This window comes from Anguilla anguilla, chromosome 14 (genome assembly GCF_013347855.1).
Source record: "Anguilla anguilla isolate fAngAng1 chromosome 14, fAngAng1.pri, whole genome shotgun sequence".
Classification (NCBI taxonomy): Eukaryota; Metazoa; Chordata; class Actinopteri; order Anguilliformes; family Anguillidae; genus Anguilla; species Anguilla anguilla.
In genome coordinates this window covers 5463916-5490747 of record NC_049214.1, presented here as the reverse complement: position 1 = coordinate 5490747, position 26832 = coordinate 5463916, and the positions used below count along the sequence as shown (strand labels likewise).

The 26832-nt window shown below is 46.6% G+C and overlaps 1 protein-coding gene across 3 annotated transcripts; it reads left to right on the top strand.

The window, feature by feature from the left end:
* Positions 1–1511: 1511 nt before the first annotated feature.
* On the top strand, positions 1512–26183 carry mamdc4 (MAM domain containing 4). 3 transcript variants are annotated; one of them, XM_035390108.1, is made up of 30 exons: positions 1512–1600; positions 2936–3031; positions 3299–3457; positions 4190–4315; positions 5160–5393; positions 5770–5892; positions 6460–6621; positions 6994–7094; positions 8712–8867; positions 9263–9353; positions 9647–9760; positions 10218–10316; positions 10872–11009; positions 11356–11486; positions 11946–12048; positions 12688–12792; positions 14455–14589; positions 15647–15771; positions 16927–17146; positions 17621–17758; positions 18409–18530; positions 19336–19426; positions 19908–20051; positions 21255–21380; positions 21586–21710; positions 22065–22167; positions 22617–22804; positions 23439–23507; positions 25560–25624; positions 25932–26183. In XM_035390108.1, exons 1-30 carry the CDS (start codon positions 1543–1545, stop codon positions 25933–25935), a joined length of 3651 nt encoding a protein of 1216 aa, XP_035245999.1. In that variant the 5' UTR covers positions 1512–1542; the 3' UTR covers positions 25936–26183. The 3 variants fall into 3 exon arrangements, with proteins under 3 accessions (XP_035245999.1, XP_035245998.1, XP_035246000.1); XM_035390107.1 differs by having other exon boundaries at positions 25560–26183; XM_035390109.1 differs by lacking the exons at positions 25560–25624; positions 25932–26183 and adding an exon at positions 23716–24726.
* Positions 26184–26832: the final 649 nt, after the last annotated feature.

The following is a 26832-nucleotide window of genomic DNA, read 5'->3' as shown; positions in this document are numbered from 1 at the left end:
GGGGGATCCTGTGCCTGTCGTGTGATTAGGTGTTAGGTGTGCGTGTGTGTGCCCCAAGCGTGCATATTCACCGCTGTTATGTCCTTGGTTCATACATTCAGGAGGTTTATCTTTATTGCTTCCTGTGAATAACATATTTTATAACTCTGATCTACACTTATGAGGATTTCAATAAATGGTGCTGCTGTCCTAAGCATCTCTTATACACACACACACACAGACACAGACACACACACACACACAGTTTGTTTTTGATATTTATATGTTTAGATTATTATTTGCTGAATTTTCCGTGTGATTATACACTGAAATGAAGATCCAGCATTTAGTCAAGCCGTTCTGTATCACCTTAGAACAATTATTTCTTAATTGTTCACAATTTCCGTCTGAAATTGTACACATCCTTTACACACACGCTTTCTTGTGTCGTAAACATGGTCTGATATTGCCAAACTGCTGATATTGCAAAAACACGTATGTGTCTAGCTCCTGTGGTCTCTGGACCCCCAACTGAGTAGGGCATATCAAATCAGTAACTGAGCCAAAATAAAAAATAAATTGTTTTACATCACACATGTAGTAGTATTAAAGGTTAGCATCATTGCTGGACGCCACATAATGCACACAGATTCTTTTAAATCTGCAGTTTAATTGAGTTCCACACTGTTGTTACCTCTGAGGATTATACTGTATGTACATCTGATGCAGGCAAACTGCAGGCGATCAGTTTGCCAGATTTGGCCAACCCCTCCGCCCCCCTTGTGTTAGCAATATCTGTTAACCCTGCGATGCCCAAGAGGGCAGATGGCTGTATTCAACACTGAATCAGTGTGCAATGCCACAATATTAGGCGTGGCACCAAGAGACCTGGGTCAAATACATATTTGTAATACTGTTACATGCCAGTAAATTCCTGCTGATTACTAGAAATTTTACAATAAGAGATACCTTTACTTCCTTTAATACTCTGGATACATTTTTTTTTTTCATACAACTCTTTTTCTGTGACACTTTTATATGCTTCTATGTTAGTAACATACTTCACTGAAAATTTTGAGGGATCTGCTTTGGTGTTTTCAAATTTAATTGGCATCTAAAGAGTTCAGGTATTTCAAATGCATGTTTGAATTGTATCACCATGCCACACTAAGAACTATTGGTTTACCTGGCTGCGCCTCCCAACTACCCCTCTCCTTTTTGGGCTGCAGTTGAGCTGGCAGTGGTATAGCGCCCCGCCCCCCCCCCCCCCGGCTGAACCTCCTGAGTCCTTCCCAGGTGGCTGGGAATGGCTGCCAGCGAGGAGGCCGACGAGGCAGGTGTGACCGGAACTGCGATTGCAGACAGGAGGCAGTGCTACCAGCCGCCGCCTGCTATTTGTGGGAAACTGCAAAAGCAATGGATTTAAAGTCCAGAAGTTATCTTTGAGGGGCGGGGCGTGGGGGGGGGGATGGTGAAGGGAGGTCTGGAGCGGGAGGAAATGAGCAATAGCAGAACAGAGCTTGGTGCTGTGTGGATATTCCTCGCGGCTCCTGAAGGGGAAACATGGCTCTGTGCAGCAGAACCTGGGCCCTCCTGCTGGTTCTGGTCGTGGGGCACTGGGGTGAGAGAGCGGAGGAGGGGAGGGGTCATACCTCCGAATTTACAGTACTGCCGCTGCTGCTGTGTCACTGCTGCTCATAAAGCTTTGCCTTCGCTGCTTTCATTAGGAGTATCTTATTGTTCCGTTCTCTGCCTCTGGCCTCACTGCCTTCAAATCTGCAGAATGTTCTAGAATTTGATTTTGTTCTGGAATGATGGTCAGGATTATGACATCGTAATGACATCATAATGATGTTTGCCGTTTCTGATTGCTTGGCTTTAAATAACAGCTCACTCTTCTAGGGCGATTTTCATTCACCAAGATTGTGATTTAAGTTCACCCAGGCTGTCACTAAATTTACTTCATTATTATTTAATTTTTATCATGCTGCAAAAAATTTGCACTTACTAACAGTCTGTTGTCCTCAAAGCCACGATTATAACTGCTGTCCTTTCTGAATGGAAACATTTTTCAACGATTATCATTTCTGTATTACACTTTCACTGGTGCTAACTTCACTTTATTAATGATCCAACCTGTTCTTTGTTTTGTTTCTCACAGCCTGTGTGTGTTCCTCGATATATGCTTAGCCGCACTGGCTATTTTAAGATTTCATTCCTGCAGTGAAACGCGAACGCATACTGTGTACACGCTGCTGGTTTCATGTGTGTGACCTTCACGGTGCGAAGGTGAAATCAAGTCCAGGCTGAACTAGTAGCGAACTTAATTTAGGATACCTCCATGATGAAGTTCTTTATTTGTGTGTCAACTTGCTGAATTCTTTAAGGTATTGAAACAGCTTAAACTGGCCCGTGGGCTAGTGCTAGGGTTTTATGGATGCACTAAAAGGTGATGTTTGCCCTGTATCTGATTCTCATCTGGGACCTTTGGCTGACTGAAGTCTTCTGGCACCGTTCAGGAGATTAGGAAACACTTCGGCCTTTGAGCTTCCTGGCTTCCGGAGGGCCCATAAAGTCTTCTAATTGAGAGGGAGGTTGATGACGTTGTATTAGGGACCGTCTCTGTTTAACATAAAAAGCACTTGCCTCTCATTGCTTTCTCTTAATGCTTGATGTCTGTGCATTTTATATGCATTATTTACATTACTGGTCGAGAGAGAACATAGAAGCACCCATATAAAGCAGCTTGGCAGCCCTACAAATGCAAATGTCTGTGACTGAGTGAGTGAGTGACTGAGTGAGTGATGAAGTTACACCATTGGTCGGCCGGATCACGTGTGTTAGGTCCAGCCATATACTAGGTTTTAACCTGGTCCTGATTTATTGGTCACTTCCTGTCGCTCACTGTCATACGCACGTTTGGAAAGGTGCTCATCGTGAACTCACTTTTTTGCAGCGATGGTAGAAGCGCAGCACGGGTGCCAGGCGCACCAGTGCAACTTTGTGTGCGACTGTCTGGACGAGCAAAACTGCAGCGACGAGCAGAACTGCGGTAAGGTTCAGTCCCCAACAGCGGTACTTCCGGCTCGGTCAGACGTTCCTACGAACACAATTGGCAGTATTTACGGGTGGGAAGCCGCTTTCACGTGTGTACCTGCGTGTGTGCATCTGTACACGTATGTTCACACATGCGTGTGTGTGTGCGTCTGTACACGTATGTTCACACATGCGTGTGTGTGTGTGCGTCTGTACACGTATGTTCACACGTGTTTGTGTGTGTGTGTGCGCATGAGCACACACTGTGTGTGTACTTGTCTAGGCTACAGCAGGGGCTTTGTGTGTGATTTTGAGGACCCGGCCATGTGTGGCTGGGAGGACCAGTCGGAGAGCCCGCTGTACACCTGGGAGAGACGGCAGCGTGGAGACAGGCTGCCCGACAGCGGACCGTCCTCCGACTACACCACTGGCACCTCTGCAGGTACACCCCCCCACCTGGGCACTGTCATACACCTGTACAAGTACATATACCCCTCACCTGGGCACTGTCATACACCTGTACAGCTACATATACCCCTTACCTGGGTTCTGTCATATACCTGTACAGGTACATATACCCCTCACCTGGGCACTGTCATACACCTGTACAGCTACATATACCCCTCACCTGGGCACTGTCATACACCTGTACAGCTACATATACCCCTCACCTGGGCACTGTCATACACCTGTACAGCTACATATACCCCTTACCTGGGCACTGCCATACACCTGTACAGGTACACACCTTCCACTGGGACTCTGTAACATACCTGCCTGTGTACAAACATTTCACCTGGGCACTGTCACACAGTTCCACACCCCATTGTCCTGTTTAGGTACATGCCACCTAACCTGGTCTTGGCAGTGTCACACATCTGTACAGGTGGACAATATGGATTCTGTCACATACCTGTACCTCACTCACAACATGTGTTCTGTGTGTGCATGCGTGTGTGTGTCTGTCTCTGAACCTTACGGTGATGGTGACAGAATTTGCGTTGGTTACCGTGCAGATTACAGTATTTCCAAGTGGTGGCGAATGGCTGTTGGTGCTGCTTTGTTCAGTGGCTTGTTGCGTGTAATTGGAAGGGTGTGCGCACCATTGTGTTAAGTGGTGTTTGCATGCTAATTGTGGCTTCGAGGTAAATTGTCGAGTGTCATGCTTTTGCAGGGTGGTTCATGGGCGTGACGTCGGTGAGCACAGATGACCTCACGACGGCCGTGCTGGTGTCTCCCGTGATGAGCCAATCAGCACTCACGTGCCAGCTGAGGCTAAGATACTTCATCTGGGACTCAGGTGACACGAATGCACACAAACAAAACTCATACATGTACGCACACGCACCCACAAACTCACACTCACTCTCTTACACACACACACACACACACACACAAATGAACGCGCACACGCAGATACTCACATACAGTACACATGAAAACACACACACACACTCGTTCACAAACACACGTAGTCTTCGTTACAGTCCAAGCGTGGCACTTGCGTGACTGTGTTCTGGAAATGTTGCTCCTTTATGAACTCAGGCATTAGAACAAAAAACAAGCGCCAGCAGATACCCTGATGGCGTTTCCCTCGGTGTGCACGGGGCTCTGTAGACTAGCTAGCTGTGGCTCAGGCCTGGGCTCCGTTCGGGTTTCAGTCAAGTTAGTTCTGAAAATTACAGTTCAGTGAATTATCTGAAAAACGCCACTTAAATGTTCTTTGCAGACTCATCGATAGTCAATAATCATTACATTACATTACAGGCATTTGGCAGACGCTCTTATCCAGAGCGACGTACAACAAAGTGTATAACCATAAACAGGAACAAATGTGTTGAAAACCCTACAGGGAAGTACAGTTCCAAGTGCAGGGAACGACCGCATAGTTTAACTTGGACCCTGTAAGGTAAACGGCTAACCTAGCTACAACCCTAAGATTACAAAGTCAGTTAGAGACTACAGGGGGGTAGGGAGGGATGGGGAGAGGTGCAGCTTGACGAGGTGAGTCTTCAGTCGTCGTTTGAATTTAAGCTTGAATAATCAAATTTAAGATGGATTTTTTTTTTCAACCTTTGGACCGAAACGTTGATCCTTGGTGTTTGGCCGGGCCTGATTTCGGGTACCCCCCCCCCCTCCTGCAGGCTACACGGGGCTGGACGGGGGTGCGCTGTGGGCGTCGGTGCAGCGGGTGGACGGGGTGCAGGCCGTGGTGTGGCGGCCCCCGACCTCCAGTTTTCGGGGGTGGAGGGAGGACACCGTCTACCTGGGCCGCGTCTCCGAGGGCTTCCGTCTCCGCCTGCACTCCCGCCGAAACCGCGGTCGCCGCGGCGACGTCGCCGTCGACCAGCTGGAGTTCCTGAACTGCGGCCTGCCCGGTGAGGAGGAGTGGGCTCGGAGGAGGGGGAGGGCCGGGGCTGTGAAACCCTATTTCGGTTGATTGTCGACACTGTGACATCATTGTCAGCTTTGTTAGGGTCATCCACATGATGTCCTCTTGGCATACTTCTCACTTGTTTACAGTTTTCTTCTGTTTTCTCTTATTCATGGTTGCTCTGTTTGTCTTTTTTCATCAATGTCCTGCACTCTCCTTTGACAGCCGTTAAATAAAGACCCTTAATGTCAACTTCCCTCTCTCTCATTCTTTCACTTCTTCCCTCTTCTAATCCCCGCTCCCTTTCCCTACCTCTCTTTTTCTCCCTCCCTCTCTCCTTTTTTCCCCTCTCACTCTCTGTCTCTCTTTCTCTCTCTCAGCCGCTCAGCATGGGCACTGTGCAGGGGGTGCTCTGCAGTGTCAGAGGGGGAACTGTGTGGAGCCGCACCAGGTCTGCGACGGCTCTGACGACTGCGGGGACGGGACGGATGAGCTAAACTGCGGTGAGGATGTGGACGGAGGGAGGGAGAGAGGGAGGGAGGGAGGGAGAGAGAGAGAGAGAGGGAGAGAGGGAGGGAGGGAGGGAGGGCGGGAGGGAGGGTGGGAGGGACTGAGGGAGGGAGAGAGGGAGGGAGGGAGGGTGGAGGGAGAGAGGGAGGGACTGAGGGAGGGAGGGAGGGAGGGTGGAGGGAGAGAGGGAGGGAGGGTGGGAGGGACTGAGGGAGGGAGAGAGGGAGGGAGGGAGGGAGGGAGGGTGGAGGGAGAGAGGGAGGGAGGGAGGGACTGAGGGAGGGAGAGAGGGAGAGAGAAGGAGGGAGAGAGGGAGAGAAGGAGAGAGGGAGGGAGGGAGGGAGGGAGAGGGAGAGAGGGAAGGAGGGAAGGAGGGAGAGAGGGAGGGAGGGAGAGAGGGTGGAGGGAGGGAGAGAGGGAGAGAGGGAAGGAGGGGAGGAGGTAAGGAGGGAGAGAGGGACGGAGGGGGAGGGAGAGAGGGAGGGACGGACTGAAAAACAAAAAAAATGCGATAGAGGAATGGGAATGAGATGGCTAGTTTTGTCTCTGTTTGGATCCAGATGGATATTGGGGCTGTGACTTCGAGGAAGGACTCTGCGGGTGGGACCTGAGGACGTTTTCCACGCTGAAATGGAACCGGACCAGTCAGGACAGCCTGTCTGCGTCCCCCTTTGAACCCAAAGTCGGGCCGGGCCGAGACCACAGCACCAACACCGCCTCAGGTCCGGATCTTGGGTCGTGTTTGGGCATTAAATATTTATTTAAAAATATGTTTGCACATTAAATGTTTAAAAGGAGATCCGTGCGCTCCAGTGCCTTCCTCCGGGTTAGTCCTTCTAAGTGAAGGTACCCAGAGTGTCTACTGATTTTGTATGTCTATTACTGAGAGCACCGGGGATTCTGAAGAAGCTGGCCAAAGCGCGAGTGTGTCTCTATAATTATTATTATTATTATTATTATTAATAATAATCATAATCATAATCATAATCATAATAATAATAATTATAATAATAATCATAATAATAATAATCATCATCATCATCATAATAATCATAATAATAATAATCATAATAATGTATGTTAACTCTTTTTAGGTTCCTTCCTATACCTCACCAAGCCAGAAAGCATGACGAACGATTGGTCACATTTTCAGAGCCCTGTCCTAGAAGCGACCAATGACACGCATCCATGCCAGGTACGGCTTCTGCTGTATGTTCGGCTGCTCTGCAGGAATTAGGCCAGAACAAGGGGGTGGGTGCATGGAATTACCCCCCAAGGAACGGCCAGTCCTGATTAACTCCGATAAGGGTGAAATACTGAGTGGCTCACCCTGTTAAGACCCTCGGTTTCCTGTCTGTGTGTGAATGTGCCCCGTGGTCTGGTATTGAATCCAACCTGCCAGTGCCTGCTGGGTACTGTAGTCCCGTCAGACGGCATGTCGTTGAGCATCACTCAGGGAGAGGGGGGGTTTTAGGCAGGGTTGTCCTCATGTCATTCTCTGGCTCTGGATCAGTGTTGCCATATTGGGCAGGTTTCCGCCCAATTGGGCTCCTTTTGATTACGTTGGGCGGGGAAAAATTGCGTTGGGCTGGTAGATGAAATTTGGGCTACTTTTGTCAAAATGATGCACGTTTTTTCAAATATTGTGAAAACAATATTACCAAACAAGTATCACATAAAATACTCTTACCTCCTGAGCTATGTCGGCCCTGAGTCACTAGGAGACCTGGCAGTGGAGAGATGGGCATATGCATTCAGTTGGCCCCATCAAAATTGTTTACAATTAAAGTGTGACATTGTAATATCACTGGCCATTTCAGCATGACTATATAGTTTATCTATAATAGACTCTTTTCCTCTCATTACAGAGGTGGCATCACTGTACTGGTATTCATTAGTGTTCTCTACCAATACACTCTAAACCAGTGGTGTCAAACTCGTTGCCATGGAGGGCCGTGTGTATGCAGGTTTTCATTCCAACCAATTAATGCTGCCTTAATTGAGTCCAATTACTCATTCAGCCATATGCGTTTAACTGCATTGAAGCACAGAGTATAAGAAAATTTTTATTTAGACAATGCGGGTCACCATAGACGTCGGGTCACCATTGTGAACAAACCTGCATCCCTAATTCAGCAAATAATTTAACTAATTATATAATCAAGATCTGAGGCTGGAATGAAAACCTGCATACACACGGCCCTCCATGGCAACGAGTTTGACACCATTGCTCTAAACGGTCTCATCCCACTACTCAGTAGACACCTCTGTTCTTTGGGCGAAAGGTGTGTTCCTTTTCCCATTATTTTATTTATATGACTTTACTTTGTTGTGCTCATTTGTCAAGGGCCGTGTGCAATTCTTAACAGATTCCAAAACTTGAGATCTGATGTAATCTGGTAGTTAACAAAATGCTCGTTCTTTGTCTACAGTCCCTGGGCAGTCCCCTGTTAGCCGTTACTCACAAAACAGCTTGTGCAAACGCAGCTTGTTTTCTCCTGTTGTCTGTTAGCCAGCTGCTCGGGCCCATATTCTTCACAGTAAAAAGTTGCATTTGGCTATAGCTGAAGCCAAAGCATTCCACTTAGTTGCATCTTCTGAAAATTCATGAAGTGATGTGGCCAAGTCCCATATGTTGGCAGTGTTAGTTCTGGACCACAGTGCAGCACAGGAAACCCCAACCAGCACTTCCTGTATTTAAGGAGCTGAGAGGAAGGAGGAAGCGTTGGAGCTGAGTATCTGGTAGGTCTATCAGTCCGTGGTAAACCCCAAGACATTTGGAAACCCCCCCTCTCCCCTGTCCCGTCTGCAGATGGTGCTGTACACACACCAGTTCGGGCCCAGGTCGGGCGGGCTGTCCGTGTTGGTGGTGGATGGGGAGATGTACCCCGTGTGGGAACGGGGAGGACAGCTGGGGGACCTCTGGGTGAAGGCGGAGGTGGAGTTCGTGGTGAACGTCACCTTCCAGGTAACTGGGGGATTCGGGGGACCCCGCAATGAGGTGGGGCTCCAGGGCGTGGCTTATCTACTCTTTCCATGGTATAACCACCCCCTTTCACCCCCTCTCTAAATCTCCTCTCCTTCTCCCCCCCCCCTCTCTCCCCATTGAAATCAGTTTCATTTAGAAAAAAGTAACATGACTATATAATTCAATATGTACACAAATGCAACAAATTGCCCCTCTGGGATAGTAAAGATTACCTTACCTTACCTTACCTTAGCTTAGCTTACCTTACCATATATATATATATATATATATATATATATATATATATATATATATATATATATATATATTAAACATTAGACATACCTCCTCTCTGTTTCTCTCACTTTCTGTCTCTCTCTCTCTCCCTCTCTCAGATTGTGCTTGTGGGTGCCATAAGGGATGAAGAGTTTGGCGGGATCGCGGTGGACAGCATCGTGATGTCGCCAGGTTGCCGGATTGCCAACGGTGAGCGGCCTCCCATCTGTTCGCTCTTTCGTTTGTCAGACTCTTTCACCCGGGGGAAAACCTGAAGTCTTAAGAGCAAGCCGTCACACGTAGGGCCACCGGTTTGTCTCCCTTTGCTTTCTCGCATGGTAAAGTACTTCAGTCCTCTAGTGCCAGCTAGAGGTCCCCTTCTCAAACAGTTGTCCCATTGTCCGATCTATCTATATATCTATCTATCTATCTATCTATCTATCTGTCTGTCTATCTATATATCTATCTATCTTGTTTCTTCTTCTCTGAAATCACTTCCACAGAGTCCTCCCCGGGGGTGACTTTCCCCAAGCCCCCCGGCCACCCCTGCACCTCCAGTGAGAAGATGTGCGACTTTCACCCGGACTGTGAGAACTCTGAAGACGAGGCCAAGTGTGGTGAGCTGTGTTTTCTGCGTTCGTGCACGTGTGCGTGTGCACGCGTGCATGCGTGTGTATGTGCACGTTTGCACGCGTTTGTGCACGAGCGTTCGTGCATGCGTGTGTTTGTCTGTGTTCAGAGTGTGTTTGCGAGAGAGTGTGAGCACATGTGTGTGTCTGTGTCTGAGCGTGAGTGTATATTTCTGTTAGTGTGTGTATGTTTACTGTATGTAATTGTTCTTTTTGTGTGCGTGTATATGTGGGAGAATGCTCGCACATACGGGTGCTGCATATACATACTTTTTTCATGTGCATATATTTGTATGTGCGTAAATGTTTTGCAAATGTTATTTTTCTTTTTTGTCTTTTTGGGCCCATATTGAGTGTGTATGTTTGGGAATATGTAAGTATAAGTGGTTTTGTAAGATCCGTAGGCAAGTTTGATTGATTGTGGGCCTGCGTTGTGTCTATGCAGGAGACTTCTCCTACGCTCAGGGCATCACTGGCTGGGCTGATGCCAGCATAGGGACACAAGGCTGGTCTCAGAACCTAACACAGAATGGGTCCTCACAAGGTAACGTTACACTATGGGGTGTACAGGTGTGCGCGTGTGTGTGTGTGTGTGTGTGTGTGTGTGTGTGTGAAAATTAATTTGTGCCTGTATATGTGTGTGTAATTTTGTGTGTGTGTGTGTGTGTATACTTCTGTGTGACTGTATATGTGCAATACCATGTGTGTAAATGTGTATGTAATTGTAAGTGTGTGTGTGTACATGTGTGTGTGCATATGTGTACGTATGAGTGTGTGTATGCTTGTGCCTGTGCATGTGTGTTTGTGTGAACGCGTGCGTGTGTGTGCGTGCATGTGAGAATTAATTTGTGCCTGTATATGAGTCTGTGTGTGTTTGTGTGTATAATTCTGTGTGACTCTGTATGTGCAGTATGTGTGTGTGTCTATGTGTGTGTATATGTGCATGTAATTGTAAGTGTGTGTATGAGACTGTGTATGTGCAGTTAGTATGTGTGTGAGTGTGTATGTGTGTGTATATGTGTATGTAATTGGAAGTGCGTGTATGTGTGTGTATGTGAGTCAGAGAGTGAGTGTGTGTGACTGTTGTCTCTCTCCTCAGGTGCTTACCTGTATGTGACAGAGTTCCCAGGGCAGCAGCTGAGTGAGGCTCGAGCTCGGACTCCTCTCCTGGGCCCGTCCGGCCCTGCCTGCGCTGTGGAGTTCTCCTACAGTCTGACCGGGAACAGCTCCCACATCGGTACTCCTGTTTCCTCCCCATCTCTTTAAGCTGTCTCCGTCCCTCCATCTTCCCCATCTCCAACTCCAGCTTCCTCCTGCCCTCCTCTCCTCTCCTCTCCTCTCCTCTTCTCTTCTCTTCTCTTCTCTTCTCTTCTCTTCTCTTCTCTTCTCTTCTCTTCTCTTCTCTTCTCTTCTCTTCTCTTCTCTTCTCTTCTCTTCTCTTCTCTTCTTTCTCTCTTTCTCCGTTGTGGCCCAGCCTCTCCCCCTCTTCGTCTTGCCAAACGTTCGAATTAATCGTTCCTCACCCTACCCTCTTCCACCTCTCTCCACCTGTCCTCTCCTCTAAACCCCCCCCCCCCCCTCAGGTGAGCTGTCCGTCAATGTGATCGATGGGGCGCTGGGGACCCGGTCTCGCCTGTGGGGGGTCACCGGGAAGGCGGAGGGGGAGTGGCCGAAAGCGGGGGTGTACATCGGCGCTCGGGACCCCCGCTTCCAGGTGTGTCACCAGGCACAGCACCGTGCTCCTGACCCCTTTACTCTGTTTCTCATAGAGGACTGCGACCACTCATTGGCTCCGCCTCCCTCCCTGTCCCCTGTCTGTGACTCCGCCCCCCCCCCCCCCCCCCCAAACTGTCCTCACTTCCGTTCTATACAAATTGCTCCATTGGGGTAAGGCACTCCAACTGCGCTAAATATTTAGAATGGCAAAAAAATGTTAATGTATGGAAACCAGATTATCTTAATTTTGCTGCATGTTATTCTCCAGTATTTGTTTTACAAAACTGCAAGGAGAAATAAAAATACAAGTCCACAAGAAAATAGATCCAGCGTATGACAATGACAAAGGGACGTTGCAAAGAAGTCACTGAAGGTCAGAGAAACGTACAAAATTTTGGAGTGCTCTGTGCATATATGCCTGATTTGCGCTCACTTCTTTGTTTCTCACACCCCCTAGGTGGAACTGGAGGCTCTCTCCCAGTACGAACACGCTCAAATTGCCGTGAAGGACATCCGCTATTTGAACTGTCACTCGGGTTATCTGCCAGCTGTTGGCCAAGGTGAGCGAACTATTATTTTCCTCCCAATTTGGAATGACCAGTTGTATCCAAAGTTCAAGGAAATGTCTTTCACTAGGTAACTTGGAGTCTTTTTTATTTTATTTTTATTGTTAACAACAACCTTAGTGTATTCTTTTTCTATTTGGAATGCTCAGATGTACTTGTAAGCTCGCTGGTGTTGTTTGACTGGGTTAAATGAAATTACAAGCAAATATAAAATATTACTATAAAGATATATTTAAAGGTAAATACATCCATTTCTGACCTTGGTATTAAATTTTTCTCCAGATTGGAAGTACTCAGTTGTATGGTAAAGGTATGTTTTATTTCATGGGGTAACATGGATTGTAAAAAAACATATTGAGAGTGGTCAAATCTGTAGCATTGGATAGGTCTGTAGTGCAGCGTTGTTGGGGAGATGTGTGTTGTTGCTAAGAGTATTAACTGCTCAGTGGTCGTGCTAACATCGGAATCTGAATTAACATATGCAAGACATATGTATATGTATATGAATTTGCATATGTATTGAAAGAAAATGTACTTTCTCACATCACTGTGTGCGTGTTACTGCTCCAAGGATGCATATCATTACTCGACGTGACGTGTGGTTGCCTTTGAATTGTGTTTTGTTTCCTTCAGACCTGTTCTGCAACTTTGAGACGGATAATTGCAACTGGTATCAGGACCAGACTGACAACTTTGACTGGAATCTGATAAATGGAATGGACCACACAATAGGCGTTGGTACGTAACAGCAAGGATTCACTTTCACTTCTTCAGACGTAGGGTTCGTTTACACAAGCTCTTGCATTAACGAGAGAGCAAATCGACCTCTCAATTCTGACAGTTCCACTGTTGTTAAAGGGTAGGGGTAGTGTAATAGAGTTATTTTCAAAATTAAATTCTCTCTCTGTAGGTAGAAGTTGGATGCAGACACATGAAGTTGACTCAGCTATGTAATCTCTCTCTATCTTTCTCCCTCTCTCTAAAATTCAAAAACGTGCTTTATTGGCACGACAGGATGCATCCTATGTTGCCAAAGCACAGGAAAGAACATACCATTGAAGGCATAAAAACATATCTAGATATGCAGTGTACCAACAAATTTACCCAATATATACTCACCAGCTGTTCGTCTGTACATGGCAAGCTGTATTGTTTCTGCTCGTGTAATGCCCTTCCTGATTATTTTCACACGTTCTAAACGTAACATAACATAATGCTGAGCACAGGCCATTCAGCCCAACAATGCTCACCATTTTCCTGACTAAATTGTTGCCTAGTGCTTTGATTGCTTACCGTCTAGATAGTGTCTAACGCCGTATCAAGCCTGCTCTTGAAAATCCACATCTGCATTTACTATGTGACCAGGCAGGTTATTCCACACGTTGACTATGCTGCTTTACATTACAGGCATTTAGCAGACGCTCTTATCCAGAGCGACTTACACAACTTTTTTACATAGCATTTTTTACATTGTATCCATTTATACAGCTGGCTATATACTGAAGCAATGCAGGTTAAGTACCTTGCTCAAGGGTACAACGGCAGTGTCCTTACCCGGGAATCGAACTTGCGACCTTTCGGTTACAAGCCCAGTTCCTTACCCACTGTGCTACACTGCTTGAAAAAATTATTCCTCATGTCTGTCCATAATTTCCCTTTATGTCCCCTTGGTCCACTTACAGACCTCCTGAACCTGAAGAACCTCTTATAGTTTACTTTGTTAATTCCCTTTATGAATTGAAAAGCCTCAATCAAATCACTCTCCTTTTACTAAACCTGAACCTTTTTCAACCTGAATCGCTTCAGTATATATCCAGCTGTATGTAGATGCTATGTAAAAAAAAAAAAAAGAAAAAAAAAAAAAAAAAAAAGTTGTGTAAATCGCTCTGGATAAGAGCATCTGCTAAATGCCTGTAATATAATGTAATGTAACGAAGAGATTAAGCATCTAAAGTCTTTCCTCATAGCTTTTATCTTTCAAACCAGGAATCAATTTGGTTGATATTCTTTGAACCTTTTTCAGAGCCTCTATCTAGTAGTACGGTCCCAAGAACTGCACACAACACTCCAAGGGTGGTCTAACAAATGTGCTGTATAAGATAAAAATAACTCCCTTGGATTTATACTCAGTACTTTTGGTCATATATCCCAACATCCTGTTGCCATTTCTTAGTACTACAGCACAGTGCCTTGAACCTGAAAGGTTTTAATGGAAGTGCAGCACTGTCTCCCCTGCTCCCTGACACACACACAAAAAAACACGCACACGCACACACGCACACACACACACTCACACACACCCTCTCTCTCTCTCTCTATCTATATATCTGTTAATTGCTCTCTGTCTGTCAATCGCTTTATCTATCTATCTGTCTGTCAAATGCTGTCTCCTCTGTTTAGGTAGAAGTCTGGTTGTGGACATGTGGAACTCCTCTCTGCGAGGGCTGTCCGGCCGCCTGTTGTCCTTCCCCCAGCTCTCCACTCAAGGCGAATCCTGCCTGTCCTTCTTCTACAAACTCTATGGCCCACAAACAGGTGAGTCTGTACAGTCCAGAGAATGGTCAGTTTGTAGAGTCCACAGAGAGGTAAGTCTGTACAGTCCACAGAGAGGTCAGTCTGTATAGTCCACAGAGAGGTTAGTCTGTACAGTCCACAGAGAGGTTAGTCTGTACAGTCCACAGAGAGGTCAGTCTGTACAATCTACAGAGAGGTCAGTCTGTACAGTCCACAGAGAGGTCAGTCTGTACAGTCCACAGAGAGGTCAGTCTGTATAGTCCACAGAGAGGTTAGTCTGTACAGTCCACAGAGAGGTCAGTCTGTATAGTCCACAGAGAGGTGAGTCTGTACAATCTACAGAGAGGTCAGTCTGTACAGTCCACTGAGAGGTTAATCTGTACAGTCCACAGAGAGGTTAGTCTGTATAGTCCACAGAGAGGTCAGTCTGTACAGTCCACAGGATGGTGAGAGTGTGCAGTTCACAGAGAGGTCAGTCTGTACAGTCCACAGAGAGGTTAGTCTGTATAGTCCACTGAGAGTGTGCAGTCCACAGAGAGGTCAGTCTGTACAGTCCACAGGATGGTGAGAGTGTGCAGTCCACAGAGAGGTTGGTCTGTACAGTCCACAGAGAGGTTAGTCTATATAGTCCACAGAGAGGTTAGTCTGTATAGTCCACAGAGAGGTCAGTCTGTACAGTCCACAGAGAGGTTGGTCTGTACAGTCCACAGGGTGGTGAGTCTCTCTGAGCTGGAGGGGGGTGGGGTGGTTGAGGAAACATGGGGCTGCTGGGTGGCTCCTACTGCTAATACAGGATGTGTATTTGGTGTGACACCCCACAATATGGAATCAAATCCTGGCTGTGCAGGGGAATGAGGGAGTGAGCCAGTGGGGTTGTCTGCAGCTCGTCGCACACCCGCAACCTCCCCTGCTGCTCCAGCACTCCTGCAACACGCTGACTGTGCAGCTCTGCCCGTGGACTGTTGAGGGAAAGAAGTTGAGCGTGTGGGGAAGCCCTTGCTCCCCCTGAATCGCTCGTTCCCGCTGAATTGCTTGCTCACGCTGACATTTCAAGTGTGACTTTGTGTCTCCCACCCAGGCTCCCTCAGCGTGAAGCTGCTCTCGGGCGGGGCCGAGGTCCTGGTCTGGACTCGCAGCGGTGCCCATGGCAACCAATGGCACCAAGGAAATTGCCCCATCCCCCACCAGCACATCAGATTTCAGGTAGCCATTTACCGCCATTTCCCCAGGGCTCCCTTATTGAAACCGTAAAACTTTACATTAAAACCCTCACAGAACGTAATGGACGTTTAAGGGGATTTGTGGATGGTGCATCCAGCTAAAACACTGGTTCTCGAGCTGATGTCTTTGAGCTGATGGTCAAACCGTGACTGTGGCTGGAGTATTGCAAGGTGGCACATGATTGGCTGTAAAGCTGCCCTGGGTAGTTTACAGGGCTGTTTACAGGCCATTCCACACTTCGTAAGCCAATCCATCCTCGTCTCCTCAGGTCCTCGCGTGACCCAGAAATCAGTCAAGGTCCGCCATCTTTAAAGACAGTTCAATCCATTAAATGCTCCTCAGAGGAGAAGGAAACGAAGAGTGAGGATGCACCCGGAGGATACATGAGCGCGTTCCTTTTGCGGAAGTCTTTTTGGAACGTGAAACATATAAATGATCCACCTCTCCACATCTGCTCTCGCTGCAATTGACATTGTGCCAAACTTGACGCTTGACTAAGCAAGGACATTCCATTTGCCTAATACATTACATTACAGGCATTTAGCAGACGCCCTTATCCAGAGCAACTTACACAACTTTTTACATAGCATTTACATTGTATCCATTTATACAGCTGGATATATACTGAAGCAATTTTGGTTAAGTACCTTGCTCAAGGGTACAACGGCAGTGCCCTACCCGGGAATCGAACCTGCGACCTTTCGGTTACAAGCCCAGTTCCTTACCCACTGTGCTACACTCCCATCCCATGTTACCTTGATTCCTCCTGGTTTCCTGGTATCCATAACCTGGTATCTGTTCCTTGCATCCTTTGGTAAATGGTAAATGGTAAATGGACTGCATTTATATAGCGCTTTTATCCAAAGCGCTTTACAATTGATGCCTCTCATTCGCCAGAGCAGTTAGGGGTTAGGGGTTAGGTATCTTGCTCAAGGACACTTCGACACGCCCAGGGCGGGGTTTGAACCGGCAACCCTCCGACTGCCAGACAATCGGTCTTACCTCCTGAGCTATGTCGCCCTTTCCTTGCGTCCTCCGTTGGGTGGAGCTATGGAGCTAGGAAAGGACACGAGGAAGAGATACAAAGAATGTTTCTCTCTCCCTCCCTCCTTTCTCTTTCTCTACTTCTCTTCCCAGGTTGTCTTTGAGGCGATTCGCTCGGGGTTTGACGGACAGGTGGGGATAGATGACGTGTCGCTTCGGGCCAGACCCTGCCCAGGGCCGTTGGCTTGCTCCTTCGAGGGCCAGACCTGTGGCTACACCTCCTCTGGCTCCTCCCCCTGGGTACACCAAAACAAAATCTCTGGCGGGGTCAGGCACGGCCCCAAATCTGACCACACCCTGGAGACAGACCAAGGTGAGGGTCTGTCGAAGTACCCCTGTTCCTCTCTGTGACTCGGGGCATTCAGGGGACCCCCTGTAACTTTTCACTTCAGGTGTTTTTTCTAGAAGTTTTGCTGGTATAGGAGGATGGGCTTTTAGTTTTCAATAAAATTGAACAGTCTACGTTTTTGAGGATATTTGAGGACTATGTTGCTGTGATTAAATGGGCCTTCAATTTACATTCCGGAAGGAAGGAAGCAATAATAAAATGTGGACTAAAATGTTTTGCATGTTCTGGAACAAAAATGAAAACCCAAGGCTTAGTGTAGAAACTCAAGTATTGGAGCAAAACAGATGTTGCAATGGTCCTCAGCAGACGGGTGCTATAGAAACGCACGGTTTGTGCAACTGTGCACATTCCCTGGGTTGTGTTTAACATTTAGGGGCCCATCTTTGAGCCTTTCGATGCTTCATTGTGGAGGGGTTACCCTGTCCCTCTGCATTTCAGGGTACTATATGATCACGGACAGCAGCGCAAACTTCCTTCCTGAGGGTCATGTGACGACACTCACCTCCCAGCCCCGCGACAGAGTCCCCAACACAGAGTGTGTCCGTTTTTGGTATCACATGGGGGGAGAAAAGCCAGGTAGGTACAGCATTTATTCTGCCATGTTGTAGGGTGAGTGTGTTTTGTGTGTGTCGTGTTATGTTGTGTTGTTTTGTGTCCTAGGTTAGTCTGTAGTTTTTTTGCATTGTGTGTTCTTTTGTTCTGTGCAGTGTTCCTGGCTCCACAAATTTGTGTTATGTTGTGTTTTAAGTGTGTCGGGTTGTTTAGTGTTTTTGGCTCTATGAATGTGTATTGTGGTGTTGTAAGTTCATTGTGTTATCTGTGTTCTTATATACAGTATTTTGTGTTGTGTTGTGTTTTGATTGTGTTGCGGGATCTCAGAATGTCTCTTGTGTTGTGTTTCAGGCCCTCTGAATGTCTGTTGTGTTGTGTTATGTTGTATTTCAGGCACTCTGAATGTGTGTTTGTTGTGCTATCTTGTATTTCAGGCACTCTGTGTGTTGTATTATATATTGTGTTGTGTTTCAGGCCCTCTGTGTGTTGTGTTATATATTGTGTTGTGTTTCAGGCACTCTGAATGTCTGTTGTGTTGTGTTGTGTTGTGTTATATTGTGTTTCAGGCCCTCTGTGTGTTGTGTTATATATTGTGTTGTGTTTCAGGCACTCTGAAAGTCTGTTGTGTTGTGTTGTGTTATTGTTTTTCAGGCCCTCTGTGTGTTGTGTTTCAGGCACTCTGAATGTGTATGTAAAGTCTGGTGACAAGAGGACAAAGATCTTCTCTAACAGTCTGAACCAGGGGGACGCCTGGCGCTATGCCAATGGAAACATCAGCGCCTCTGAGGTCTGGCAGGTACTGTACCGAGTCAACAGCGCACCTGCAGCTGATGGTCGAGTCCGGTCCGGTCGTGAGCTCAAAGCTGCGGGGAGATAGCATCTCTGGGTTTTTGGGTCGGGGTAGTTACTTTGCTGGTGTTTGGCGTGAGGCTGGTGGCCCAGGGTGCTGCGTACGGTCCTGATGCAGGGGTTGGGTTGCCTGTGGTGATGGGGATGATGCTCTATGTAGCCTGTGGTGGTGGAGATGATGCTCTATGTTGCCTGTGGTGATGGAGATGATGCTCTATGTTGCCTGTGGTGATGGAGATGATGCTCCATGTAGCCTGTGGTGATGGAGATGATGCTCTATATTGCCTGTGGTGATGGTGATGACGCTCTATGTAGCCTGTGGTGATGGAGATGATGCTCTATGTTGCCTGTGGTGACAGAGATGGTGCTCTATGTAGCCTGTGGTGGTGGAGATGATGCTCTATATTGCCTGTGGTGATGGTGATGACGCTCTATGTAGCCTGTGGTGATGGAGATGATGCTCTATATTGCCTGTGGTGATGGTGATGACGCTCTATGTAGCCTGTGGTGGTGGAGATGATGCTCTATGTTGCCTGTGGTGATGGAGATGACGCTCTATGTAGCTTGTGGTGATGGTGATGACGCTCTATGTAGCTTGTGGTGATGGAGATGATGCTCTATATTGCCTGTGGTGATGGAGATGACGCTCTATGTAGCTTGTGGTGATGGTGATGACGCTCTATGTAGCTTGTGGTGATGGAGATGATGCTCTATGTTGCCTGTGGTGACAGAGATGATGCTGTATCTTTCAGTTGCAGTTAGAGGTGGTGGGGGCAGGCGGCACACAGACACACGTTGCCGTTGACGACATCATCATCTCAGCCCGCAGCTGTCCACCACCAGGTGTGTGTATGTGTGTGTGAGAGAGAGAGAGAGAGAGAGAGAAAGAGAGAAAGAGAGGAAAATGGGCCTCATTCACTAAACATGCATGCAATCAAATCTGATTGGTAGCTGATTGCTTACAAACTGGAATTCGTAATTTTGTTCTTATCTGAATTTGTTCTTTGATAAGATCAAACTCTATCTGTGTTTTGTAATGCGCATAAAGGCATATGCAGAAGTCGTTTGCATGAATAATAAAATGCAATAATAATAAATACAATGTCATTTTAAGTCGTTAAAGGCCTCATGCCAAGTATTATATTAATATAATGATATTTAATATGCTATTGATTTTAACTACATTAACTAAAACTAACCTGTCTGAATAGCTTTGAATTTTTACTGGCTTTTTTTTGTTCAGTTTCGCTTTGGCTCTGTTTAGTGTTAAGAGCAGGCATGGTAGTTTTGTGAGGTTTTATAAGTGTGTGGACGTATATTTCAGACACAAAGTGTACTCTGGAGAACGGTCTGTGTGACTGGTCCAACACCCAATCTGGGGATCAGCTGGACTGGGAGGTGACCAGCCCAGCGCAGGAGAAACACTACTCCACTCCGCCCCTCGACCATACCCTGCAGTCAGAGAGAGGTGATGCCCTATCCCCTTGCATCCTGTGTGTGTGTGTGTGTGTGTGTGTGTGCATGGTCTCCGAAGCACTTTGCGTGAGGGTAATATGTGTTCACATCTGAGTAAATATCCATGTATATTTAAAACTTTCTATCAAAAATAATCCAGAGTTGACACCATGGAATACATGAGATCAATTCATTCATACTGAAGACATTTTAACTACTATAATGTCTGTATGTTATTATGACAAATGCTGCCCCCGACAACACACACACACACACACACACACACGCGTACACTGGTACAGAGTCTGGCTCTGTGATTCCTGTTGCTTTCAGTCCACAGACTGCTGTCACAAACAGGCCAGTTATCTGAGCAGTCAACTGGATGGGTCCATTTGCTGCACTACCACATTCTCCATTTCACGCTTGCACCCTCTTTGGCATCTAGCTTATGTTGCATGATTATGTGTTGACTGCTACTATCGGTTGTTACCCTGAAGACTTGGCATCAGCAAAGTGTGTTGCCTTAATCTGTTTACTGTATGTGCACTTATGCAAGCTTCTTTGATTAAGCACATCTGCCAAATGTGAATGTACTGTGAAAACCCCAAAACTGTTTCTGTGCACGTGTGTATGCTCACTGTGTGCAGTACAAAAAAGCTTTGTGCTTTGACACATGCAAAACATATTCTTAGAAAATATTGTTGACCATGCTCTGTACTCTGAGTATCCCTCCCCTTAATCAAACAATAAGCAAGAATCCGCAATAGCTGCGACCGCACACGCGCATGCATCCATCATGTGTGCGTGCATCCACACTCACACCCTCACACAAACACGTGGTCTCTTCTTTGGCTCATGACCAACCTTTCCACAAAATCTTGTGCAAATCTGTGAATACATTCGGGAGTTATGCGCCTTTTTGTGATAGGCCACACCCATCGCCACGCCCCCTCTTGGTCAATCGGCCTGAAAGTTACTCAGCTCTACCTTCGGACATGACTAACCTCCATGCCAAATTTTAGCCTCCTGGGGCGAAAACTGTAGCCGCTACGGGGTGGAACACTTTTGTGGAACAACCGACCGACCGACTGACAGACAGAGCTATAGAGCTGCGGTCACAGCTAAAAAAAACTCACAGGTGCTCATGGGTGGGTAAGCTTTCCAAAGCAGATTTTTGGTTTCGGCTGACCGTGCCCTGCTGTTTTCTCCTTCACAGGTCACTTCCTGCTCCTTCCCAGCAGCACCCGGGACACGGCAGGTCAGGCGGCGTGGCTGCTGAGCCCTCACCTGCCACCCACGCTGGGCACCTGCCTGAGGTTCTGGGTTCACAAACCTGCCTCCCGTAAGAGCTGCCCCCCCCCCCCCCCCATGCCCACCCCACCCCTCTTCCCCTTTCTCTTCCTCCTGCTTTGTCCTTCCCTTCCCTTTTCCCATCTCCCCAGTTTGCCATGTGTCCTCCAGAGGCCCGCCCACTCTCGCCGGGGTTTCTCGTGTGTAGGCCCTGTCGTTTGATTGGTTGTGTTTGAGTTTGATTGGCGTCCCTGCAGATGACGGTGGCCTGGTGGTGGTGAGGCTGTATGGGGAGGCTCGGGAAGAGCTGCTGAGTGTGGGAGAGGTCAGCGAAGCATGGCGACGCTTTGACATCGACATCGTCTCTAAGGAGGAGTACCAGGTACTGCAGTGCCGCTAGCGCACCTGTGGGACCGTAGCCATGGAAACGTGCACACACACGCGCACGAGTTCAAAATCACACGCGTGCACATGAACATACAAACGTGCACGGACACACGGACTCGCACGTAATCGCACATCATGATCATATACTCACAAACGTGCGCACAGACACAGACACACACAAAATCATCGCCACAGACAAAACGTACACAAAATAAATATGTATATGCGTGTGTGTGTGTGTGTGTGTGTGTGTGTGTGCTGTGTGTGTGCGTGCGTGCGTGCGTGCGTGCGTGCGTGCGTGCGTGTGTGCGTGTGTGCGTGCGTGCGTGCATGCATGTGTGTGTGGTAGATTGTGTTTCAGGGTGCGAAAGGGAAGAGCGGTCCGTTGGCTCTCGATGATATTCAGTACACGCCAGGAGTCAGCTGTGCGGGAGAGAACACGGACCCAGAGTGTGAGACGACGTCTGCTTTTCTTTTTTTCTTCTGTTCAGTTACACCTCTCTCTCCAAGTTAGACAGATTCAGACTGACCTTATTAACCTTTCAGGAACAGTCTAGTATCGCAGGACATTAACCGCATTAGATGTAGACTGCAAGGCAAACCCTCTCTTGCTCCCTGTTAAATAAAAGCTAATTTTCTAAAAGAAAATAATGATCCTGCAAAGACATGTTTTCTTGCAGGTTTACAAAGCAAACATGGTCAACCTACAGGGTAATTCACCGTACACCCCTGGACGTCCCTGGGATGCCATTTGTACAGTTCCACACATTGAATAGCATTTTAATGTTATTTTTTACAGAGTTCATGTAAGTCTGAGAGAGATCTACTCTAATCCGTGTCCTTGTAACAATTTTGCCATGCAGCTGTGTGCATAAATGCTCCTCCCCTTTCCTTTCTTTAGCCCCGCCCCCTTCTGACGACAAGGGAGGGATCGCGGCATCAGTCGTTGTGATGCTGCTGCTGGTGATCACCCTGGCTGCCCTGCTGGTGTTTTACCTGCGCAGGCGGGGGAGTCCTTGCACCCAGGGGCAGGCCAAGACATCAGCGAGCTGCGGCATCGCCAACGAAGCATACGACCCCAGCACCGCAGTACGTAGCATCACAGCTAACGGCCCTCATTGGCAAACCTTCCCATAAATGTGACTTGCAAGACATAGCATTACATTACATTTGTTTGGCGGATGCTTTTATCCAAAGCAACGTAGAATAAGTGCATACCAAAGGTCATTGGAACAACCACAAAACACAGGTCCGATAAGGTACAAAAAAAATATGGTTATACACTTTGTTGTACGTCGCTCTGGATAAGAGCGTCTGCCAAATGCCTGTAATGTAATGTAATGTACAATACTCATTTTGTACAGTTATTCATAGCCATGAATGCATTAAGTCCAGTTCACACAGTGAACATTACTCTGACCTAACCTTACTCTGACCTGACCTAATAGCATAGGATGATGTTTATTATTATGATTATTACTTATGTGCATCATATACTTGGATCACGCTAAGCTACACATATGGCTTAACATACATATTAAGCAGCCTCACCCTGCAGCAAGCAGAGAGTCGTGGGAGTTTTTTTGGTGGAATGCTCTCGTAAATGAATAGACACAAACAGGGATAAGATGGAGTGTGTCATCGGCACGCTGGCAGTCGCTCTGCGCACGCAGCGAAACGAAGGCGTCGGCTCTAGTGATGACGCGTCTCCGTCTTTTGGCAGGACCACGTGTCGGTGCCCCCCATTGACAGGAAACCGGAAGACGGCTTCGCCAGCGTTTCATATTCGACGGTAAGGGCTCGACGTCAAATGGCTTTCCTTCAGTCACCGTTGAGCTATTGACTGACGCATCACTGGGTTAAAAGCAGAGCACGTCTCCGGAATTTCGGCAGACTCGTTACAAGTGGACAGTGTCGGCTCAGTCAGGATTGCAGAGCCATAAGGTTATGAGCCTGGCTCATTGAGGTTGTGAATGGACCTATTCTGTATTTTCTCCCAGGATTCAGAGGAGCGAGAGATTGTGTAGAGGGAGAGAGAGAGTCCACTGGCACCATTGTGACATCACACCTGGAGAACTGCTCGCGCTCACGTCGCACCTCGACTAGCTAGACGCACGCACGCACGCACGCACCGCTACAAATTCAGATCTCTGCGTCTGCATACTGTATAACGTTCGGAGAGGCACTGATCCTCTCCCGTCTGGATTACTGCAGCTCCCAACTCCTTGCTGGCCTCCTTGCCTCTGCCACCAGACCTCTGCAGTTCATCCCGAATGCGGCTCACCAAACAAGATTTACAGTCTTCCCAGTCTCAGCCATGAAACTCCCCTTTTTATCTTCCTCCACTGGCTCCCTGAATCACCCGTGTTGGTTCACGTGAAATTCAAAACCTGGTGGTGGAACGAGCTTCCCACTGCAGTCAGGACGGCAGCAGAAACCCTGGCCATCTTCCGGTGCAGAAGGAAGACTCACCATGGCTCCCCTGAACATCTTTAGCTAACCTTTCTTTTTCTCTTTCTTTCTTTGAATTTCCTTTTGGGTAATGTTGTAGTTGTAACCGTGTAATGGTAGGTTATCTGTCAACTGGTGCCTTCTTTCGTTACAATGCAAATGGTTTTTTGTTAGGTTAACATTAGACTCATTGATTTTTTTAATGGCCTTCTGTGAATTCTTGGTGATACAGCATTTTTGTATCCTTGGGTGGCAAAAAATGTACTCCATGTTCGTATGTCACTCTGGATAAGAGTGTCTGCCAAGTGATTGCAATTAATGTAATGTAATACAATTTGGTTTGAACAATGACAGAGATCTAGTAGAGGTTCTGCTTGCTTTTTCAAAATGTCAGTCCATCTGTTGAGAAATGAGCAACAATGTGTGTTGAGGAATCTGTGTGTGTGTGTGTGTGTGAAAGAGATATACAAACCCTATACCAATGACCTGCCATTCCTCCTTGCTTACATTTTATAATGCATAAATTTACATGTTCTTGATTAAAGCAAACTGAACTTTAAGTTGGAGTCTCGATTTTATATATATATATATATTTTTTTGGTTTTGCTGGATGTTTGGTTTGCTGTAAGCAGAATTGGAGATATTTGCAGAAAGATTCAGTTTTTTTTTACAAAGTGAATGCGTCCAGAAAGTATGGCAAGGTGTCAACTTCAGGAAGTCTACCTTGCGGGCAGAAGGACTCTCTGTGACAGTGGTTCCCGACAGTGTCACATGTGTCACATTCATTCAGTAGGTGTGTACAATTGGAGCGTGGCGGTGCCTTTCAATTAGCAAGAACCAGAGTGACTACTGTAAACCACAAATGAGGTTAATGGGTGTGCAGGCAGATCTGTATCGCAGTGTCCTCCAATCACGACAGAGCAGTCTTTTCCTGTAATTTGTAGTAGCCTATTCCCGACAATAACTGAAATATGCACTTCGGTGGCTGCATTGCACCTGTAATACCGGTTGCTCTTCTCCAGCTATGGCTCCACCATTATCGTTGTAGTTTTCCAATACATTTAGCTGGGCGGTACTGTGCATTTTCAGTTGTGTATTTCAACGTATCGTGTTTTGAAGTACTTTGTACATAAACAAAATATTTTTTTATGTAGTCTCTTCTCGCCACAAACTGAAACGAGCTTAAGTGATATTTCGTAATTGTGTTTATTCTGTTTTAGATTCAGATATTAGCGCTATCATTTTAAGACTGCTGACCGGGTCACAAGGTGCTCACTGTAACCAAAATAACGAATTGGCGGCATCTCTGGGTTTTTGGCTGGGGAAGAAGGGAGTTTTGAGGTTTGTCATAGCTGTTAGAAGTGTCTTTACCTGTGTCTTTATCTCCTTACAGGGAAGATCAGTGGGCCCTGCTCAAGCGATGTCATATTCAAGGACGGTTGCAGTTTCAAATCTTTGGTGGGTGCCATCATACCCTTCATGGTGCCAAATGTCACAGTCCAGAATTGATGCATGTGAAAGAAAAATGTATGTACATTGAGTGTTTAGTATACTGTGAAATGTGCAGCAATAACTCTAATAGAGTTTATATGAGTCCGATTTGCATTAAACGTAGCCTGCCAGAGTAATTCTATAACTGACGCTATTGGTTGTGCCAAAATCTTATATACGCCTAGGGGTCTCAGTCTAACAATATGACAGATATTATGAAATATGACAGTTATTGATACTTTCTGTATGTTTTGTATTTGCTTAATTATTATAGGTAGACAAGAGCACACCGTATCATTATTGTGATTATAATGATTTATCAGTTCAAACCACTGATAAGCCTCAAGAACAGAACGGACCAGAATGGCCAGAAATTAGAGTTTGCTAAAAATGTGCCTTTAAACAAACTGTTATAGACAAATGAGATGAGCATTAGGCATTACAAAGCAATGGAAAGAGGAAAGAATGGAGAAAGAAAGGAACTGCTGTCGATTCTTTAAGTAAATCTGCCACCCTCTGTTTTGCACCTGATCGTCTGTGCTGTGTTTTGTGACCCATGATTTTGTTTCTTTTAGATTGTGGCTTGCTCTTTCGATTTATATTGCAATCAATTAACCATTAATCCTATTATCAAATAATAATAAATGGTAAATGGACTGCATTTATATAGCGCTTTTATCCAAAGCGCTTTACAATTGATGCCTCTCATTCACCAGAGCAGTTAGGGGTTAGGTGTCTTGCTCAAGGACACTTCGACATGCCCAGGGCGGGGTTTGAACCGGCAACCTTCCGACTGCCAGACAATCGGTCTTACCTCCTGAGCTATGTCGCCCCTAATAATACTTTATCAAATGTTGCTATATTGCCCTTTGTATACGCAGTGGCACAGTGGTGCCCTGTAGCACCGTTGCCTCCTTGCAAGACGGCACTGAGCTTTAATCCCAAGTGGACTCACCCGATTCATGGTGGGATAGATGCATATGACCCTGGCCAGTAGCAAGTGGTATGGATGGATGGAAGTTTACCACGCCTTGTTTATTTTTACCCCACGAAAACATTTATTTGGCCCAGTGTGAAATAATTATTTACAAAAAAGAATGACCAAGTTCATGTATTTGAATGAAGTAATAAAATGTAGTTCACAAAACCACTAATATTTTACTGAACTTGTTAGC

What these genes read in the sequence shown, in the direction of transcription:
- mamdc4 (XM_035390107.1), top strand. Translation starts at nt 1,543, where the DNA reads ATGGCTCTGTGCAGCAGAACCTGGGCCCTCCTGCTGGTTCTGGTCGTG. An exon ending in TGGTGAACGTCACCTTCCAG is followed by an intron (nt 8,868 to 9,262) that starts GTAACTGGGGGA and finishes TCCCTCTCTCAG; the next exon opens with ATTGTGCTTGTGGGTGCCAT. An exon ending in TACCCTGCAGTCAGAGAGAG is followed by an intron (nt 20,052 to 21,254) that starts GTGATGCCCTAT and finishes TCTCCTTCACAG; the next exon opens with GTCACTTCCTGCTCCTTCCC.